Source organism: Chrysemys picta, chromosome 4 (assembly GCF_011386835.1).
Source record: "Chrysemys picta bellii isolate R12L10 chromosome 4, ASM1138683v2, whole genome shotgun sequence".
Taxonomy (NCBI): domain Eukaryota; kingdom Metazoa; phylum Chordata; order Testudines; family Emydidae; genus Chrysemys; species Chrysemys picta.
The window spans coordinates 76,259,799-76,281,702 of NC_088794.1; the positions used below are offsets into that span (position 1 = coordinate 76,259,799).

At 40.0% G+C, this 21,904-nt stretch overlaps 1 protein-coding gene across 4 annotated transcripts in view; it reads left to right on the forward strand.

The window, feature by feature from the left end:
- The window catches only part of IFTAP (intraflagellar transport associated protein), a 71,698-nt gene extending 52,524 nt beyond the window's left edge, over window positions 1-19,174 (forward strand). For 3 of the 4 annotated variants that reach the window (XM_005304510.4, XM_042849178.2, XM_024100370.3), the window contains 2 exons: window positions 4,377-4,507; window positions 13,697-19,174. In XM_005304510.4, the coding sequence (XP_005304567.1) occupies window positions 4,377-4,507; window positions 13,697-13,861 (296 nt within the window). In that variant the 3' untranslated portion in view covers window positions 13,862-19,174. The remainder of the gene's footprint in view (window positions 1-4,376; window positions 4,508-13,696) is intronic. The other variant, XM_065592762.1, reaches the window with a different exon arrangement.
- Window positions 19,175-21,904: the final 2,730 nt, after the last annotated feature.

Below are 21,904 nucleotides of genomic sequence, written 5' to 3' on the forward strand. Positions count from 1 at the left end.
TAGCATTGGGCTAAGCCAGCTGTGAGGGACTGGCTAAATCTTACAGAACCCTACAGTTCCTGTGGAACCTCCCACTGAGAAGGAAGGCTGTCAAAACTCCCTAATTTTTCTCTCCGAAGGAGTTTCTTGATTAAACATTACCAAGGAAAGCAGCATTTACTGATTAGGCTCTCATTTGCTGTCGCACAGCCAGGGTACAGAGAAAATGCTCATTTCTGACATGTCTACTGGCAAACAAAGGTTGATTACCACATTCTTATGGATTGAAAGAAATCTGAAACATTGTTTGCATTACTAACAAGCTTTAAAAAATTAGGACTGACATCCTGAGTATGACAAAGCACTTCTTGCTGAAAGCAAAAATACATTTCCTTCTGTTGTCCTAATTTTTAAGTGTTGTCTTTTGGAAGATTTTGCCAGATGGTTTCATTATGGGGGTCCCCCCCCTTCTCCACAAATTGGTCTATTGGGAATAAACAGTGACATATTTGTTCTTTATACAGAAATGATCAACGATTTACATCAGGAGGGAATGCTCAGGCATGCCTCCTGCAATAAGTACATTGACCAAGTGAATTTGAAACAAGTTGGGGAAGATCCCACCATATTTAGATGTTGGCCCACTTCTTCCTTCTGTAGCAAAGGAATAGTTTTGATCCCTAGGAGTCATAAACGAATGGGTGTGTTCTAGTGAGGTCCGGCAGGGATTGGTTCTTGGTCCTACACAAAAATATAGCTAAATGTAAATGTATACCTCTAGGAACAAAGAATGTAGGCCATTCTTACAGGATGGGGTGGGGGGAAGCAGTGACTCTATCTTGGGAAGCAGTGACTCTAAAAAAGATTTAGCCATCAGGCCCCTCAATCAGCTGAACATGAGCTCCCAGTGTGATGCTGTGGCCAAAAGGGCTAATGCGATCCTTGGATGCATAAACAGGGGAAGCTCAAGTAGGAGTAGAGAGGTTATTTTACCACTGTATTTGGCATTAACGGTTACTAGTACCACTGTATTTGCTGCTGAATACTATGTCCAGTTGTGGTGTCCACAATTCAAGGGTGTTGCTAAATTGGAGAGATTTCAGAGAAGGGTCATGAGAATGATTAAAGAATTAGAAAACAAGCCTTACAATGATAGACTCAAGGAGCTTAGTCTATTTAGCTTAACAAAGAGAAGGTCAATGGTTGACTTGATTACAGTCTATAAGTACCTATTGTCACAGTTCAGGACAAATTCAACTGTATCTCCCCTCCATGATCCAGCAAGGGCACCAACTTTTAGATTTCCAGCTCACAGGTATCACGTCTCTTGGGTGGAGACCATGTCTGTCTCCCTCCTGACCAGAGTTTTTCTAGGTTGCATGGTTCCCTGCCTGCATTGTGAATTCCCCAGCAAGCCAGACTGCCTAGATAGACCAGCACTGCACTTTGCTTTATCTTCAGAGGCCACACAACCCTTTATAAGCAAACACAGTTATTCTTAATATAAAAGCATTGCAGAGAAAATATTACAAACAACAAAAATACCTACATGCATGCTAATAAGTTTACCAGAGCTCATCCCCAACTCCAATAAGGGCTCTGGCAGGTGTCAGTCCTTCCAACCCTTCCCTAGGAATTGCTCCCCGCCCCCTGGGGAGAAGGTTCTGTCTGTTTGCTGGATCAGGAAGAAGACCCTGCGACAGTGTAAACTCAGGCTATTTATCCAAAAGTCCTTTCTTTGTCTGTTGGTCTCTGGAGAATCCAATTTGACCCAATATACGTGAGCCACTCCAGGTGGTGGTACCTCTCTGCAGGTGTTACAATATGAATACATTGGTCTAACCAGCCCACTCTCCCCCTGTTCTGTTCTTAACTCCTGGAGGACTGTGGTCACCCTCCTTAATGGAATTATAGACACTCCCTGGCCCAAAATGATACATAAACTTAATATAGTAAGATCTCCCAAAGATCCCACAGGAAATTGCCATATCTGTTACACCTACATGGGGAACAGACATTTAATAATCAGCTCTTCAATGTAGCAGACAAAGATAAAACTTGATCCAATGGCTTAAAGTTGAAGTTAGATAAATTCAGAAGTGGAATAAGGCATACTTTTTAAATAGTGACAGTAATTAACCACTGTCAAGGCTCCTTCCCCACTCTGAACTTTAGGGTACAGATGTGGGGGCCTGCAAGAAAACTTCTAAGCTTAACTACCAGCTTAGATCTGGTCCGCTGCCACCACTCCCAATGTGCTAATTCCCTTCCCTGGGTAGCCTTGAGAGACTCTTCACCAATTCCCTGGTGAATACAGATCCAAACCCCTTGGATCTTAAAACAAGGAGAAATTAACCATCCCCCCCTCCTTTCTCCCACCAACTCCTGGTGTATCAAGATCCAACCCCCTTGGATCTAAAAACAAGGAAAAATCAATCAGGTTATTAAAAAGAAGGCTTTTAATTAAAGAAAAAGGTCAACATCATCTCTGTAAAATCAGGATGGAAAATAACTTTACAGGGGAATAAAACTTAGAGAGCCCAGAGGACCCCCCTCTAGCCTTAGGTTCAAAGTTACAGCAAACAGAGGTAAACACCCTAGTAAAAGGTACATTTACAAGTTGAGAAAACAAAGATAAAACTAACACGCCTTGCCTGGCTGTTTACTTACAAGTTTGAAATATGAGAGACTTGTTCAGAAAGATTTGGAGAGCCTGGATTGATGTCTGGTCCCTCTCCGTCCCAAGAGCGAACTCCCACCAAAACAAAGAGCACAAACAAAAGCCTTCCCCCCACCAAGATTTGAAAGTATCTTGTCCCCTTATTGGTCCTTTGGGTCAGGTGTCAGCTAGGTTACCTGAGCTTCTTAACCCTTTACAGGTAAAAGGATTTTGGAGTCTCTGGCCAGGAGGGATTTTATAGTATTGTACACAAGAGGGCTGTGGCCCTTCCCTTTATAGTTATGACAACCACTGAAACCATTTACTAAGGGTCATAGTGGATTCTCCATCACTGACCATTTTAAAGTTAAGGTTGGATCTTTTCCTAAATTATATGCTCTGGTAAGTTCCGTGGCCTGTGTGATGCAGGAGGGTAGACTAGATGATCACAGTGGTCCCTTCTGGCCTTGACATTGATGAATAAGGGAAGGAGCTTCCTCTGCAGCATGGGGCATGGGTCACTTGCAGGTTTAAACTAGTGTAAATGGTGGAGTCTCTGTAACTTAAAATCTTTGAATCATGATTTGAGGACTTCAGTAACTCAGCCAGAGGTTAGGGGGTCTATGACAGGAGTGGGTGGGTGTGGTTCTGTGGCAATGTGCAGGAGGTCAGACTAGATCATCATGATGGTTTCGTGGCCTTAAAGTCTATGAGTGGTTGAACATGTCAAGGCTTAGCACACACCTATTAGCAATCTTATTCAGGTTCTTTCTACCTTTCAAAAGGCTTTGCCAACCTAATTGACCTGGAAGATGCTCAAATATTATGGAAATGAGAGACAATACAAACCCCTAAGATACAAAGATTTATGGAGCAAATTACAAAGAAATAAGGCTGAAAGGTGAAAACTTTTATTCCTCGACTTTCATCTTCTGGCTCATGATTTGAACCTAATTTTGAGATCCCAGGGGGGATGAGCTTCAGCTCTTTAATAAAGAAGAGTCCCTTTTACAAAGCCGCTGTGTATAATCTTGCTGACTTTGACACAATAAACAATCTTCAGAGGAGAAGCTAGATGAAGCTAGGCCTCCCTGGGACATCCATAACCTAAATGGATGAATGGGACTATGTAAATTCATCTCCTGTCAGCAAAACTGGGAAGTGAAGAGATGTGGGTGGATCATTGCCCTCTTGTGAACTTCCCAGGTGCCCCACCACACCCACAAGTCACCCCAAGAAGTCTCTATCTCCAGGATCCACTGAGACAGGCTCCATCCTATCTAGTTTACAGATGAAGAAACTGAAGTGAAGGGATTTGCCAAAGGTCACCTAGCAGGTCAGAGTTGGGGATAGAACCCATGTTTCCTGTCTCCCAGTCTATTGACCTCTGCACTGGCCCTTACCTCCTCTTTTGAATAGAGGGGCATCCAGACCTAAACTTCCCAAGGGTTTGGGGGTCTAGATGATCTATGGTTTTGATTTAACTTATTTGAGAAATTGGGACCAGCCATCAAGTTCATATCCAATTTGACTTCCCCAAAGTACAGGCATTTTTTTGATCTGGCTTTTGGTTCAGGAATGCATCTACTCTAAAGATAAGTACCAGTATTATATTTTGTACAACAAGAAAAGTATAATACAAGTGCTACCAAGCTTCTGAGCTCTGAAAGATTTTAGAGTATGATTTTGCTAAATTATACATTAAGTGGAAGGATTGAGTTAAGTATTTTGTATTCAGCAGGGTCATTAGTGTTTCCAGGAGAGGTGGAACAGACAGCGACTTGCTATACACCTTCCTTTGATCAGCCTACTAATCTGGAGTTCGGGACCTTGTCAATTACACAACCATCAATCAGCAAAACACAAGAGGTATGAGGTCAGATTTATTTAAACATAGTTTTCTTTTTCCTGAGTGGATTTTAATGCTATTTCCATACAGGAACAGAGGGAAGAGGGAGCTTTGAGGAACTGCCTTGAACTGAGTTAGCAATTCATTTTTAAATATTTTTTAAAAAATTAACAAGTTAAAGTAATTATGCTCTTTGATGGAACAGCTCCTGATTTGTGATGCACACTGCGGCTGTATAATAAATGAGCCGGTGAAATATATCACTTTTTTGCTTACCTGTAATTTTAGCCAATACATTTTTTATAATTGGTAAAGCTCACAGGCTATTCAAGCAAACCTTTGTAGCTCCTGACCTTTTAACAAAACATTAGGTTACATAGAATGAGGGACCATTTAATTTCCTGATGGCTTTGGCAGTATTACACTACACAAACTCTTGCTGGGGTGAGTGCAGAAATCCATGTTCCAAAATTTCAGCTAGCGAACAAATCCTTTAATGCCACATTAAAAACAAAACAAAACAAAACAAAAAAGAAAAAACAAAACAAAAAGAATCCCTAGAACATATCTTGATCAGAGATTTGGAGTTTATCTTTTGGAAATTATTGTCATTGAGATGCAATTCAGTATTAGCACTGTCTACCAGGTGAAGTGCAGAGGACTGGACCATGGCATGTCAGCAATCATCAGCAATCAATATATGTTTTAATTTAAATTGCCCCTTTCTCTCAGAATTTCAGCCCCACTCAAATCAGAAATGTAGGTCTAGAATGCTTGCAGGCTTATTTTAAGTCTTTACACCTCCCGACAAATCAGCCAGTGTGAACATTAACTTTAGAATAAGGAATTTTTCTGTTGCAGAGGTGGTGTGTTGTTGTTGGTTTTTAGTTTTGTTTTGGGTTTTTTGGTTAATCATTATAATGGACGCTGAAATGTTAAGATTGCTTCTGGCTAAAATCAGGCAGCTTTGCTAGTTTCATTTGGTTATTGATATCCTATGAGGCTTAAATCAAGATGATAAAGATATTTGACCAATGAAGGATTGATGCTACTGCATTGCATATGCAGTTTTGCCTGCTGAGCTCAAATGTATTTGATTCTTTGCAATCAACACTAGAAAATATACTGTTAAGAACAATTCTGCATTGGCAGGGAGATGGACTAAATGCTCTAATAGGTCTTTTCCAGTTCTAACCCATGTGGTTCTGTGATTAAAATAAAAAACCCTGAAATGACCTATAACATGGTAGTTAACCTCCATCTTTATACCTTTAGAAATATACATTTTTACACAAAAATACTATGACATATTGAAATGCATATCCCAGGAGATTAATGTATGGGGACATAAAGAAGAAGGGGGTTGCAAAAATCTCAAGTGTTAATAAATGAATGCACATGACACTGGAAGCTACAAATTATGAGAGGTGGATGAAAATCCCATTCACTGCAGCATTTATTTCTATTAGAGGAACAGTTTGATCATACAGTAGAACCTTGGAGTTATGAACACCAGAGTTACGAACTTATCAGTCAACCACACACTTCATTCGGAACTGGAAATACACAATCAGGCAGCAGTAGAGATAGCTCCCCCCCCAAACAAATACAGTACAGTACTGTGTTAAAAGTAAACTATTAAAAAAAACAGGAGTACTTGTGGCACCTTAGAGACTAACAAATTTATTAGAGCATAAGCTTTCGTGGACTACAGCCCACTTCTTCGGATGCATATGCTCTAATAAATTTGTTAGTCTCTAAGGTGCCACAAGTACTCCTGTTCTTTTTACGGATACAGACTAACACAGCTGCTACTCTGAAACCTGTTATTAAAAAAAAGGGAAAACAGCATTTTTCTTCTGCATAGTAAAGTTTCAAAACTGTATTAAGACAATGTTCAGTTGTAAACTTTGAAAGAATCATAACATTTTGTTCAGAGTTACGAACATTTCAGAGCTACGAACATCCTCCATTTCTGATGTGTTCTAACTCTGAGTTTATACTGTACATAAAATAAACGGAGTGTTATAGGGGACAATGGAAGGATGTGAAGGTGTGCTAACATGCTTAATGTTTTACCGGATACAAAATGAAGCTAGTTCCTACCTTAAATTATACACGTGTTTATGGCCATCCACTTAGACAATATAGTTAGGGGCTAATTTTCAGAGTTACTGAGCTCCCACAATTCCAATTGAAGTCAATGGGTGCTGTGAGTGCTCAGTACCTTGATAAACAAGTCCTAAGCTTTTCAGGGCAGGGAACCTGCCATGGGACATGGGAGAAGATTATTTCTAGAGGCTCAAAAGAGCACAATCATCTCCATCCCTTCTTTCAACCCAAACATGTCCCAGCCCATCAAAACAGCTGTTGGAGGAGGGCAATAAAACATGGCTATCTATTTGGCTTTTCCATCCCCCGCCCCCTAAAAATACTCCAAACCACTAGTATGCTACAGGATGCTGAAGGAGAGTCCATGTCACTGACCTACTGTGTGAGGGATTTGGGAGAACGTGTAGTTTTCATCAAATGGCCACAGTTAATGTGTTTACTGAGGGGAAATTACATGCAAGTGTGCCTAAAGAGACGCTCATCTTCCTGAAAATTATCCCTCTCTCAAATGCAATGAGAACAAGGATGAGCGACTCAGTAACTTGTTCATTTTGGCTAGCAACTTAGCTTCCACTTTCTCCAATGGTTGTAGGCATGTGTGCTTCCCCTTATAGTAAAAGTACCACGTGCTGTACGAATGTGTCACAAACTGCAGTTTGTGAGTGTTACTGCAGGATATGAGTCCATTACCCTAGAATACTCGTATCCCTAGCCCAGACAGTCATCCCTTTCTCGACTCCTGCTCATGCCTTTCTTTCAACCCTGCCATCCTTTTTCTCCACCCTGTGTATTCATTTCTGCTTCCCCAGTCCCCTCCTTTCTTGCTCTCTTTCCCCCACATGCTCTCTAGATGAACATAAACTTGCCATCTCACGATACATATATGCTTCCTTCCCTCATAACCTATCTCTGTCCAGTTAAAGTATTTATATAGTGCCAATCACTGTGTCATTATTAATTATTATTATTATTTATATTATGGTAGCACCTGCAAGATAAAATCCTGTCCCCACTGAAGTCAGTAGCAAAACTCCCATTGATTTCAGTAGGTTCACAATTTTACCCATAGTCTTATACCAAGATAAGGGTCCTATTGTGTTAAGTGCTGTACATACCCATAATAAAAGCAAGGGCTTGCCTCAAAGAACCTCCAGTTTCAAGACAAGACAGACAAAGGGTGAGAGGAAGAAAATGCCGTATGTCTATGCTGCAAAATCCCGCTGCGGCAGCAAGTCTCAGAGCCCGGGTCAACTGACTCAAGCTCGCGTGGCTCCCGCTACAGTGCTAAAAATAGCAGTGCAGATGTTCCCGCTCGAGCTGGAGCTTGGCTTCTGAGATCCACCCCTCTCTCTGGGTTTCAGAGCCCAGGCTCTAGACTGAGTGAGAATATCTACACTGCTATGTTTAGCCCCATAGTGTGAGCCACATGAGCCCGGATCTATTAAGCTGGGCTCTGAGAATCGTTGCCATGGGTTTCTTTGTTTTTTGCAGTGTAGACGTACCTATAGGTTAAGTGACTTGTCCAATGTCACACAGGAAATCTATGGCAAAAGTGTGAATTGAAGCTAGGTTTTCTGATTCCCACCTCAGTGCCTTAACCTCCAGACAATCCTTCCTTTCTCCAAGTATCTTAGCTCATCATTATGTTCATGTGTACTCTGCCTACACACATTTTTTCTATCTTTTCCACATGGGTATTGAGCTGGTCAGTTTTCCCTCGAACATACAATACATTCAGCAGTGTTTATCTGTGGGGAGAACCCTTTACATAATTTAAACAAGAGAACTGTAGATTGCCCCGAGTTATGCAAAAATAGAGGTTAGGAAGGACAGAATCAAGGCTTTTAGTTTAATGTATCTGCACAGAGATTAAATAAAAAGAAACTGAATTGCCAACTATTAATAGACTCTTGAAACTCTCAATTTAGGGTGTTTTATTTAAAACATTACTTTGCAAAGTGGCCTCCAGCAAAATGCTCCAGTTATTAATCTGAACATTACATTCTTTCTTCTTTAATTTGGACTTGTGGTAGCTGTGAATGAAAATGATTCTTCCTTCAGAGGTGTCTCCGTTTGAGTAAATCACATGGGCAATCTTAAGAAAACTGGCAGTTCTCTAATAGAGCACAAATTCTATTCCCAGAGAGCTTCCAGAAAAGATTTCAATTAGATGTTAAATTAGACATACACATATTTCTCTCAGCTCCTTAGGCAAAAATAACAAGATAATAACTTGATTCACTGTTGTTTTTGTTCAGCTGTGAGGGATTCGGTGGTCCGTAGCAGAATTTTTTCCTTTTGAAATAAATCAGAATTTCAATTTGCAATCTAAAGGCCTTTGGACTGATTTCCTTCATACGAGGCTGAAATGAACTAATACTTGGGAGAAGATAAAAACCAACCAAATCCACTGCTTTCAACGCTTGCCAGAGAGATGAAGCACACAAATAGACATACAGCTGAACTAGACTTTTTGAAACTTGCAATGAGGAGATAGAGTGAAGTCTGGTGTGTTCTACTCTTACATCCAATTTCATTTGGAATTACATGTACATTTTTCTTTTTTACAAACACTTTTCCATTACACATCTGCATGTTCATGAAATGGTTTAGTTAAATGCAAATCAAGACAAGGTCATAGTGGCTGAATGTGTGCTACCGTAATAGCTTTGGTGCAGAGGTGACAGATTTGATTTTGTAGAACTGCTACAAAGGTTTACTGCAATCTGAGGTTTTCTTAATTTAATTACCTGTAATCATGGTATCAGACACTGTTACAGCTACAGCAAATGGAAAAACATTTTGAGATTTAATAATACATTATAGGGTTTGTTTTTGGATTTTTCTTTTAACTGAACACTTAGAAAATTAAGATAGATCAGTTAGATCTTAAAGGCATACTCCATGGCATTTTAACAGGCTTCTCCTGGGAGAATTAGTGGAATGGGTACTGAGTGGGTTGAGGGAGTAGGACTTTAGTTTTGGTGGGTCAAGAGAGCTTGTTTGTGGATATTGACTCAACTGAGCTTTATTTGAATGTTATTTATAAAAAAACCATGAGTATACCGTTCTGCACCTAAGATTTGACCCAAAGCACACTTAAATCAATAGAAAGAGTTTCAGGAATTAGACAGGTACAGCTGATGAAAGGAAATTAAACAGATCAAGACACATAAATACCATTCGTGCAGTCTGATCAGTTCTAGAGTCAGTAGTTTTAGCTTTTGCAGAGAACAAGATTTTTGGCGGCAACACTAATCCTTTCAGTGGAGCCACAGTTACTGACCTCCTGCAGATCTGGAATCTGATCCATTCCTTACTGAAGTCAGTGGGACGACTCACGTGCAGGATCAGACTCTTTTTTCCTAACTGTAAGTCTGTTCAGCACCAGAAGGGTGATGAAATTTAAGCCATTTGCATAGAACAGAAATATAGAAGTTGAACTTCTGAAAGTGCGTCCAAAAAGTGAAGGGAAAGCATTCTAATTCTTCTGAAGAGACTTAAAGCTAAGTTAATACTAGTCAGACTCATTGAGACCTGGAAGATTCTACTCCCACATATTTAATGTTGTGCATTTCCTTTGGTTTTTTTCCAGCAGACTTTGCAAACTGGAGGGTAAATATTTTTGATTGTAAGCCATCCCCTCCTCCCACCAACAAAACAAAACAAAACAAGAGTCATGCTTCAACATAATGAGGGTACACACATTGCTGCATTGTTAGTGCTGGACCATCAAAAAAACCTCATTAAAATTATCATGATTGCTTCTTAGCCTTGTGACTAAAATCAAGTGTAGAGTATGATCAGGTTAATATCTACTGTATGCTCAAAACCTACTTTTGCAGGAGGTGGATCTGGTGATCTTACAGATCTTTTCTATATCTAACTCTAATGTCTATGATTTATGATGTGAGATTCATTGTGGCAATATAACCTCTTGCATAATCTCAGCAGAAATCCCATGGGATAATGTGACTCCCAAATTGAGTAGCTAATGAACACAAGTGTGAATTTTAAATATGGGCTGGAGTGATTTCCTCTTCTTTTGAGGAAGCCTCTTTTTTCCAGGATTATCCCCGAAGTGATCCTATGTTCTTAATCCTGGCTCATTGATGGATGTCTGTGAGTCTCAAAATAAATTTCAGAGATTCCTAAATATTGTTGAACTATGACCCAATGACATTTTGACACAACAGGATGACGCACTACTTCGTCATTGTGCTATGATTTAAATGTCACTTTCCCTTGATGCACAAGCCTCTTCCATTGTACAGTCCTGATTGGAAATTCCAGTTAGCTCCATAAGAACCCTTCAATAGGTCTTAATTGAATTCTGCTGGACTTTGTTGATTTCAGGTAAATTACAAGTTTGCACTGAAACTAGTAGTCCAGTAGACCTGTTACTGTGTTTCAAAACTTTGTTGCTAACTAGAATTAATAGGAAGCAGGAGTATTCTGAACTGGAATTTTCACTAGATGGCAATTCCTAATAAGACCTTGAGGATTTTACAGCTTTCATCCGTATGCAAGAAACAAAAAAGAGCTGAGATTGGATTTCATGCTATGACATAGAATTCTTAGCAGTTTTCTCACACCAGCTTCCATGCCTGCTTTCACTTCTGCAGCCTGAAAAGCTGCTCATCCTGCAAACACATTGATGTAGGATCTTTAAATGCCACAATAATCAAAATCAATTTTCATCCCAAAAGGTAGGAAACTGATGCAAAAGGTCATCAATTTAGGTGATTGTGTAAACTTCAAGGGAATATAGGGGGGGAAAAAGAGGTGGGGTGAACACTTCTGCACCAGGATTATGTACTGTAAGAGATCTAAGGTAAAGGCTAGACATTTCCTTCCATAGACTACAATTTAATGAATTTGTTTGAGGGAAAAATAGGTGGATTATAATAGAAAACCGATGTGTGCCTGCTTCAAGTTACATTTTACTACTTCTGCCAAGGTCATTGTTGATACCAGAGTTTCTGTCATGAAAGTGCGAGTGACAAAAGTTAATAATAGTATCACAGGAATTAGAAATAGGAAAGATCTATGAGTGTGAGGTCATCTGGCCAACCCTCTTGCCAGTACAAAATTGTTCTCCAGTGCTTTGTCTGGTCTTATTTAAACTGACTCAAGAGATGGGACAGTCCCCATGGGAGACTAGCCTGCAGTGTAACAGAGCTCATGCTCAGGAAATTGTTCCTGATATTCCGCTCACATTTTCCCATTCATTTTATCTCATTGCCCCTTGTTACACCATCTGACCTCCCCTCCCTTGAACAATCCAAGGTGTTACCAGTTGATGAAAAAATCTCAACCCCAGTGTGCAAATAGTAAGATGTTGAGCATCTGGCACAAAGCTGCATGTTACACAAACTCAAGTGGAAAACAGAAGACAGAGCAAAACAAGTCTAGGCTGAGATTTTCAAAGGTGCTCAGGGGATTAAGGCACACATCTTTTCCCTGTTTTGCACTCAAGCTGGTGTAACATGCTGATTTGTGCCACACTCTTGATATTTTCGACTTGTGAATTCTGAAGTTTCCCATCACATGCAAAGCATTTGGGTCTCAATCTTGCAAAATGATCTTATCCAGCACAGCATCTAAGCTTGTGCTTAACTTTAAGCAAATGAATAACCTCATTGACTTCAGTGGGATTAACCACATGCATGACATTAAGCATGTTTAAACACTTTGCTAGAGTGGGGCTGGAGTGTTCAGCACTTTGTAGCATAGATTTTTTGATGCTCAAGAAAAAAACATCTTACTGATAATGGATTGTCTATGATTATTGAAGCCCCATAGGGTTGTCTACACTGTGCACTGAGGCCAGGCTCTGACTCAGGTTAGAGTCCAAGCCCCACTTCTGTCCACAAACAAATCAGTCTGATTTGGGTCAGCAAGCACTCAGATCCTGAGAACTAGGGCCCTGCTTGTAGGGTGGATCAGAGCCTGAGTCCCACTGTGACTTGGGTCGAAGCCCTGTCATTTAGCAGTGTGGATGCAGCTTGAAACACAGACTCGAGTCAGAAGGTCTGTGTAGTACAGTATGGACATGTTAGCACAATTGTGAGACCCAGGTCCAGCAACTATAAACCCAGGTTTACAAAGCAGGGTGGACGCTCAAGCATGGGGTTGGAAACAACAAGTCCACAAACCTAGGTGCCACACACCCGGGTTTACAGTGCAATGTAGACCTACCCAGAGACATATTATGCTAAATTGGGCAAAGCACAGGGAACAATCCTGTACTGGTGGATAGCAGGGAGGATTTAAAAGATGTGCTAACAAGATGTCCCCATCTGTAATTTCTAGGATTAATTTTATCTAGTGTCTTATTGAAAACATATTATGCTATGGTCCCTCTGCTTGTCCTTATTAATATGCAGCCTTTAAAATATTATGATTTACTTATTTATCCTATTTATAAATTGTGCCAACTGAAGTCTTTTCAAAACACATTTATAATTAAAAATATTCAATGCAGCATATGTCATCTGAGCCAATACTGACTAATTCTGCAATACTGTACCTCCCATCAACCAAATAACCCATTGCACACCTCTGCAAGCAACTTCTTTGGTTAAAGGAAACAGGCCTTGCAGGGTTTGAATAACTGAAAATTGATTATGCTTCTTTGCTCCTCATAGGCATTCCCGTTGCTACAAAATGTAGTATCAGTTGAGTAAACAGCACTTAAAACTAGCCAAAATCTTAAAGTTGTGGGACCTATCCTTGCAACTTAACATAGCTCTACATATTTTTTTCCATATTGTCACAACCCTGCTGCTACAAGTGGTGGAAATGTAATAGATGTATGCAAGGGAGGTTTTTTGATTCCTTGCCTTGAGCAAAAATTAGTTAATGATATTCATTCCGATACAGTATGGTACAAATGGGGCACATTAAATGGCTTAAATTAGGTCAAATTGAATAATTGAATTTGTTCTTTTACTTAAAAACAGCTTAATCAGCTGAGAGTGCTGGAGTCTAAAAAACTAGTTTAATTAAATATTAATCAGGAGTTTATGTTTTGAGCTTCTTTATCGTTACTTGCTGCTGTTTTATTTATATTTCTATATTTTTCCCTGTTGCAGCTCTGTGGGGATGAAGTTCAGCTGTTCTCCCTTGATGAAGAATTTGACTATGACAGTGTGGCATTGACCCCCAGGTTCTCTGAGGCTGAGATGAAGGCCATTATAAACTTGTCTGAACAGAAAAAAGTAAGGATCGGCCTTAAGTCACCAGGATCTGAAGACTGAAGCTGACGTACCTTGCTGGGCATTCTCTGTTATTCAGCTGGAAAAATATTTTTAAGGGGAAAATCCAACTCCCTCTTCTGCAATCATAGAGGGCTCTTTTGCAATGAAGCCAGTGTGGGCCTGTCATAGAACCTATGGGATGTTCATATACCCTGTGCAGCACTGGGCTGAAGTAGCCTCCCCGTAGTATTATTTTTTATTATTTGTATTACTGTAGTGCCTAGGAGCTCTAATCAGAAATCAGGACCCCATTGTGATAGCTGCTGTTCAAACACAGAACAAAAAGGTGGTCCCTGCTCCAAAGAGCTTACAATCTAAGCATAGCAGCTCCACCGCCTGGAGGGTAGATTCCTCTCTCTCTGCCCCCTTTACATATCCCTAGAGCAACTTGCCTAGGTACTCACACTGGATGCTGGGGTCTGGATTGGTTCCTATATGCATACAATTCCTATATGTGTCGGTGGGTTTTGAAAGACTTAAGCCCTGGTTCTCAGCCCCAGTTCTAGTTGCTTTGTTGTTCTCTGGCAGCACAAAGCAACAGGAATGGTTCCTTACAAGGCAGCTAGGAATTCCTGTGTTGAAGAAAAATCCTTGAGTGGCATATAATGTGTGCAGTGCTAGAATAATGATTCCTTAGGGGTCAGTATAAACTGGTGTAAATTAGACTACGTTTTGTGCTTGCTTCAGCCCCCAACCAACCCAGAGTTGTCTCAGGACCATTTTTGCCTGGCTCTCTCAGGAGTGTAAACATTAGCTTGTGGCAACTGAGCATTCAGCATTTAGTCTCTTTTTCTGGCATTATAAGGTGAAAAGATACAGAGCTGTGGACCAATGATCAAACCCAGGAAGGATTTTGATACCTTCTGTGTGATTTCAGTTCTTCAGATCAGTAATATTCCTATTTTTTCAATGTTTTTTCCTTATGTGGGTTTGAATTATGTGTGTATAATTCCTGAAAATCACAGTAACGTCTTTTTTTTTGGTCACAAAAAAGTCTTCAGGGCAGGAGAAGCAGAATAGCAGTGATTTAACCCATTACCTAACTTGACAAGCAAAATTTAGACTGTAAAGATGCACATTTCATACATTTATATAGGAAATGGTCCCAAGGTTTTTCACCACGTGACATACATTCAGCACCACTGAAATGCAGCAACATGTGGGGTGGAGCGTGAAAGTGCAAACATAATAGATTCATAGATTCTAGGACTGGAAGGGACCTCGAGAGGTCATTGAGTCCAGTCCCCTGCCCACATGGCAGGACCAAATACTGTCTAGACCATCCCTGATAGACATCATGGTGCATAGCATGTGAGGAAAGGAGAACATGTGGCCAGAGGCCCTGGGGAAGATGCTTACTCTTACACAGAGAGTCATGAGATATGTAGGACTCAATCCATCTTACTTTTCATCAGCCATTGGGGCTATTGCATGAGTAAAAGTACCAACACCTGGTCCATAATGAGTCAGATACATACTGGTGTAACTCCATTAACTTTAGTGTGTGGACCAACAATTCATCTTTGGCATAACACCATTAACTTTGCGATAGAAGATTACAGTGATGAGTGTGGTAAGAATGCCTAGGTAGATAGCTTTGGGATTGAACAACATGCAGTTTAAACACTTTGAATGAAATCCATAAGGCTGGCTGGCTGCTCCAAAGCCAACAGTTTCCCTGAGTCAAAAAGGGGCATCCTTGTTCCAAAGGAAATGATTGGTTTCAATTATATGGCAAATTATAAACAGGCACCACTGACAGCAGGATATTTTTTGTTTTGATTGATTAGACAACATCATTTGAGGCAGGGTTAATAAACAGGGGAAAGGAAGAAGAGAGTGCCCAGATACTATGTAGATAGGCAGTCATATAAAGCCCTAACATAAGCTAGGTAGAGAAGTTAAACAGTATAGAACCAACCTGGGGGAAGAACATGAGAACATTTTTTTAAAACTGTCTTTAAAACTATGCTAAAGCTGTGGTAAAAATGGACTGAAAACGCTGTCCTTAATTCATTTTGTTTTACCAAGTACAAAGCCCTGTGTATAAAATGGGGGGTGGGGAGGGGAGAGCCATGGCTAGATTTCAGCTGGATGAGAAGGGGGACCTGGAAGGGCATTATTATAGAAAAGGTTGAGATCCAGTGTATTAAGACATCCAGGCCTCCCTTAAAAACATTAACTATGGCTCACTGCATCCCTGTTATGTAAGTTCAGTGAAGCTGAACTACCTCTAGTAGGCAACCCTCTGTTTAAGAGAGCACTGTAAAACATCCCCAGAGTTTCCAGACGTTGTTCAACCCCAAGCTGAAGAACCAACACTATTCAGAAATAGAGTTTTGCAGGTCCATGGGATGATTTGTTTAGGCCGGGTTTCATTGCATTCGTTGCCCTATTTTTCAGAAGGGTCAATTCCACTTCCATTGAGGTCAATGACAAAACTTGGCCAAAGTTGCATAATGTATCACTAGGCCAAATGTAGCCCTGGTAAATGTAAGCACATCTACTATTGACTCCAGTAACAGTTGTGTCCCCTACCCTAGGAATGAAGTTAGCCACTCCCTTCCCTTTCTTTCAGATGGATGCACTTCTCTTACCTACTTCTCATGGTCCATATTATGTTCTATACACTGTTATTCAGATGGATCATTACGTGGTTCAGTTTGGGATAAAGAAATACACCTCATTGGTTAATGCTGAACAGTTGTTAAACTCTGGTACAACATTCATCTTGTGCAGAGAGGTTGGATACTTCACTTAGGCCTCTCATGAGTTATCCTTTCTCCCTCTGCTTATAGAGATAAATATCATAATGGAGAGCAGGCACAGTAAGTTAGACTTGCTGGTCAGCTCATTTTATTGACCTGCTTAGATGTAATTGAGTTGTTAATGTACCGTTTCATTGCTTATCTGCTGCTAGGATATCATATTTCCTATGCTGTAATTATTCATCAAGTCTTTATTCAGTTTATATTGATACCTAGATAGATATAGATAGATAGATATCTGGTATTGTTTAATTGTCTGCATAATAAGACTTGGGGGCCTGACTGGTAGATTCCTTTCTCCCCACCCAGTAATTAGCATTTGGCTGGGAGGAGGGGTGGGAGAGGGGGAGAGAATGACCTCACACACACACATCCACACACACACACACACACAATTTTCCTCTCCTCCAGAATCAGTTCTCCTCTACATGGCAAAAATCCACACAAGGGACAAGAAACAGTTCAAGGTTCCCCCTTGAGGAGTTTTTCTCTAGATTGTTCCTTCAGGGTGTGGTTTTCCCCCCCTCCCAAAATGAACAGGATTTTGAACTGCAGATCTCACAGATCTCGGAGAATTCATCAGAATGCAGAAACTATAGAGGGAAAATGTAGAAAATAGAGCTTAAATTGTTCATTTGTTAGTTTCAACACAAAGTCCTCTTGCACTCCTTCTCTACCTGCAGACACTTAAGAACACCAAATTTGTTATACTTAACAAAGAAATCTAATACATTTTCAAATCATGTTTAGAGCAGTGATTTTCCCAATCCAAGTTAGTGTTAATTGTAATAAGATTAATATTTTTTTAAGAGGATAACTTGCTTGCAAGTGGTGCTAACACACACAGAGACACACACACACACACACACACACACACACACACACACGCTCTCTCTCTCTCTCTTCCCATTTCTTTTAAAGTCTTGTAATCTAACCTATCTAGATGAGGATTGGGAAAACCTAGGGCAAAATTATGTACACTTTGGAATTGTTTTTAGAAGTCCCCACATTACTCAGAAATAGTGACAGGTTGTTGAAGAGGTTCAGATACTGGGCTCAGAGCCAAACCTTTGTGGTGTAGAAATCAACATGGAACTAAATTCCATGTATAGCACAAATCCAACAACCCCATATATTGCACAGTTTGACTAACCAACAACTTAGATGTCAAAATATCCACTTGGCTAGCAGGATGAACTATGGTTTTTACCACTCATTTTTAGTAGCACCCAGTGATAGCCTGATTTTCACTTTGGCCCAGATTCTGCAGTCCAAGTGAGGGCAGGAAAGGCCAAGCAGAGAGTGGAACCTGTTCAGTTTCACTTCACCAGGGGCCTGCAGCCTCTTCAGACTGCACCATGAAGGGTCCTAAGCCCTAATTCAGTTGCATGCAGGTATGCACATCTGCTGGTCAAAACTCCCTGCATAAAGAATTGTGGTGGAGCAGCTGTGGGTGCTACTGCAGCCTTGAAGCTGTAGTATTGGATGCAGAGTGGCAACTGAAAAGGGTGGGGCAAAGATTCATTTGCTCTGATCCCAGCAGACTTCATCAGCACATAGTTCATTTACTGAGGCTGAGTGCTGCCGAGAGGGCTTGAAAATGTTGGCTTCACAAACCGCAAAAATTCAGCTCACGATAGTTCAAGTGACACATGAAAGATGAGGAAACCCTTGATAATGATTCTTGACAGCCTCACGAGATGAGTTCCCTGCACCACAGAGATGAGCACTTGTGATAAGTAAGGGCATTCCCACCGCTATGGACTTTCTTGTGGTGAACTGGCAGTTAGCACAGGTGGGCGTGAGGTGCCACATGTACCTTGGGGGTTCTCTTGAAGGGAATGTATCCTTTTCACGGATTGGTTGGTTGCTTTGGCCAGTCCCTGGCATCTGAAATTCTGCCAGGTGTTAAATGTCTGCCTGTCCTTTCTGAAAACAAAAAGGTCGTTTTCTCTTAAAGGGCTTTAATTAAGTTCTAAACTCCTCAAATGATTATGAGTTTGGTAAAGCCGGTTGAGGAGACAGCTTGTTCTGTGTTGGCAGAACTATTGTACAGCCATGTCACATGTTTATGATACTGTCAGATTCTAAGGAAGCAAAGTGGAGATATTTTAGCTTTACCACTTGTTTATGAAATATTTGTCTTCAAAAACAGACTCCAACAAGAAACTGCTGAGCTAGAATTGATATGCAAACTAGACACAATCAACTCCGGTTTGAATAAGGACTGGGAAATAAGGACTGGGAATGGCTGAGCCATTACAGACATTGAATCTGTCTCCCCTTGTTGTATTCTCACACTTGTTATCTAACTGTCTGTCTGTACTAGGCTAGCTTGATTATCACTTCAAAAGTTTTTTTTTTTTTTTTTTTCTCTTAATTAATTGGCCTCTCAGAGGTGGTAAGACAACTCCCACCTGTTTATGCTCTCTGTATGTGTGTATATATATCTCCTCAATATATGTTCCATTCTATATGCATCCGAAGAAGTGGGCTGTAGTCCACGAAAGCTTATGCTCTAATAAATTTGTTAGTCTCTAAGGTGCCACAAGTCCTCCTGTTCTTCTTTTTGCGGATACAGACTAACACGGCTGCTACTCTGAAACCTGTCATTCTTATAGTCAAGCTAATTTATATGAGAGCACATGGACTCACAGCTAAATGGAAATCAATTGTAATAAATTGTGAGAATGCAAAATGGTTGCCTTATTTACATAATCTCTGACAAAGACAATGGCAATGAAAATTCCCCAGAGCAATCAATTGCGATCTTATACAGGATATTGGGTATCTTCTTCAGAACAACTATTCACATACTCATGTTTCAAAGTAGCTAATAAGGATGGATGTAAACCAAACCCCAGATCTGATTTCAAGCTGAGCTGCAGGGGCTAACCTCACTCACTATATCCAGGGCCAAATCACACTCCCAGGTCTGAACACCCCAAACTTAGGGGAAGTTCAAACTTGGGCCTGTCTCTAAATGTTTCTTAGTGCTGTTTCTAAGGGCTCATCTGTACTCCAAAAATAACGAAGTAAGGGGACCTGCCTGTGTGGAAAAGTCTCTTGGAATTTAATAATAATGAAAACAATTGGGTTCCATAGAAATATAATAGCATTCTATAGAAATTATTGTAAAAACATAGAAATTACATGGAAAATTATCTTTTCTGTAAGTTGAATCAGCCTAATAAAAATTCTATATCATGGATATAATTTTCTAGTAAATTTTATAGAATGGTTCAAAAACCTATGGGAAGTTTATGATTTTGTCATGAAGATGATTACAACACAGTTGTCCTTTGACCCCCATTACAGTAAGGTTAAAATCTGTAGACAGGACTTAATTGTGTTTCATAACCATGCTAAAGTCCAAGGCTTTTTCTTGGTTGCATGCAATGATTACAACAGAGTTAGAGTCCATCAGCATAACATTTTTGAACTACGTTGTAACCGGGCCTTCAGACATGGTTGTTTTTGTCGTGCAAACAGGCCCTAGCAGTAAATAAACCTCAAGATTCAGAGGTATGGTAGAACACATCTGCTATTCTGTTCCTATGAATAAAACCTTAGAATATCTAATATGCATAACTTTCAGAAAGATGCAAGTGTCATCCATCATATTATTCCTGTTTCTCAGAATAAATCAGCTAGAGGACAAATTCCACCCATTACTTAGAAGTGTCGATGCTGCCATTTAGATTCGCTGCAAATTGCACATTCACTCTTTAAAAGATGGAAGCTGAGATGCATTTTTTTGGTTTGTGTCAGATTTACAACTAGCTTCCCTAAACATGACAAGACAATACATTTGTCCAATGAGCTATTTTCCTGCTGGATACATTTTTACAGTAAAAGAAGATGGAAGGCTAGTGTCTGTCCCAGACAGCATCGATGCTGTGTTAGTATTTTTATGCATAAGCTTAATATTTACAAAGCTTTCAAAAACAAAGAATCAGGAAAGTACAAATTATGGTCAGACTGCTTATTGAATGAAAATGTAATGCAGGATTGTCCTTTGTTTAAGTTAGATGCTTAGACTTAGTTTCCCAGCCCACCAAAAGTTCTGTTGTTAACTAGTCTAGTTCAAAATCCAGGCTATCAAAACACTGACAGCAAGCATTAGCTGAATAGTATTCACTGAATAAAAAATTTGACCAATTTAAGGCCTTTGTTTTGTTTATGTAACACTTGCAAACAGTTCCTGAATTCTGCAGATGTCTGTCACTCATAAGCGTTCATCAGATAGACTGGATGAATAATTTCCTGACTTGGGCTTGTATAAGGACTGGATGCAGAAAGATTTACTGTTTGCTGTTTGTGGCATGTGATTTGTCACATGGCATATTTTTCGCTCTCTGAGCCATTGGATGACTGAAACTCTTTAATCAGGAGAATATGAACGAGGGATAGTAGATAACGAGCAGACAATAATAGAAATGAGATGTGAATAGTGAATAATGCATCTCTGGTGCAAATTTGTGGAAATTTTGCTGTCACTAACACCACCGTGAATACTTACAATGATATTAGTATTCACAAACAAGGCCTAATCCTACAAGATGTTGAATACCCTCACCTTTCATTGTCTTTACTGAGAGCGCCTTGTAGAATGGGGCCCATAATGAAGGACCCCATGAATAGCTGCAAATTGAATTGCTTGACGATATATTCAGTCACCTGTGTTTTCATTACTCATGCAGCTGTATTGACACCCAGGACTCTGCTACTGATATTTTAAAGGATCAAAAACTGGACATCAAACTTCTGCAAGTCATATTTGCAACTCAGTCAGTATTGTGCTTTGCAACCCATTCCATATGCTCCCTTCTCCTAAGCCACAGCAGCAAGGTAGATATCTACCAGGCCATTACTTTTTCATAAGTAGATGTTTGACATAATTTAATTTAAATTTATAATAAACATCAAAAATATTTCCTGAATTAAACAGAGATCTGTGTTGATGCTGGAAGTCCCTCAAGGGAAGTAATAGAAGCTGACTTGCTGGTGTTATTAAAGCTAGCCTGGACAAAACATTGGAATATACTATAGAGGTGAATGCTTTACTCTAGCCAGAAAATGGACTGAATAACCCGACGTGGCTTTTCCATCTCTAATTTACAATAATATGAGAGTCAAAATCTCAAATTTAAAACCACTCTATTTGTTGAGATTTCAGTTTAAGTGGTGGGCTCCGTTTGGAGGTTTTGATTTTTTCTTCTGCTCACAAACCCAAAGAAATTGTCTGCTAGCTGCTGATTTGTACACAGATTGG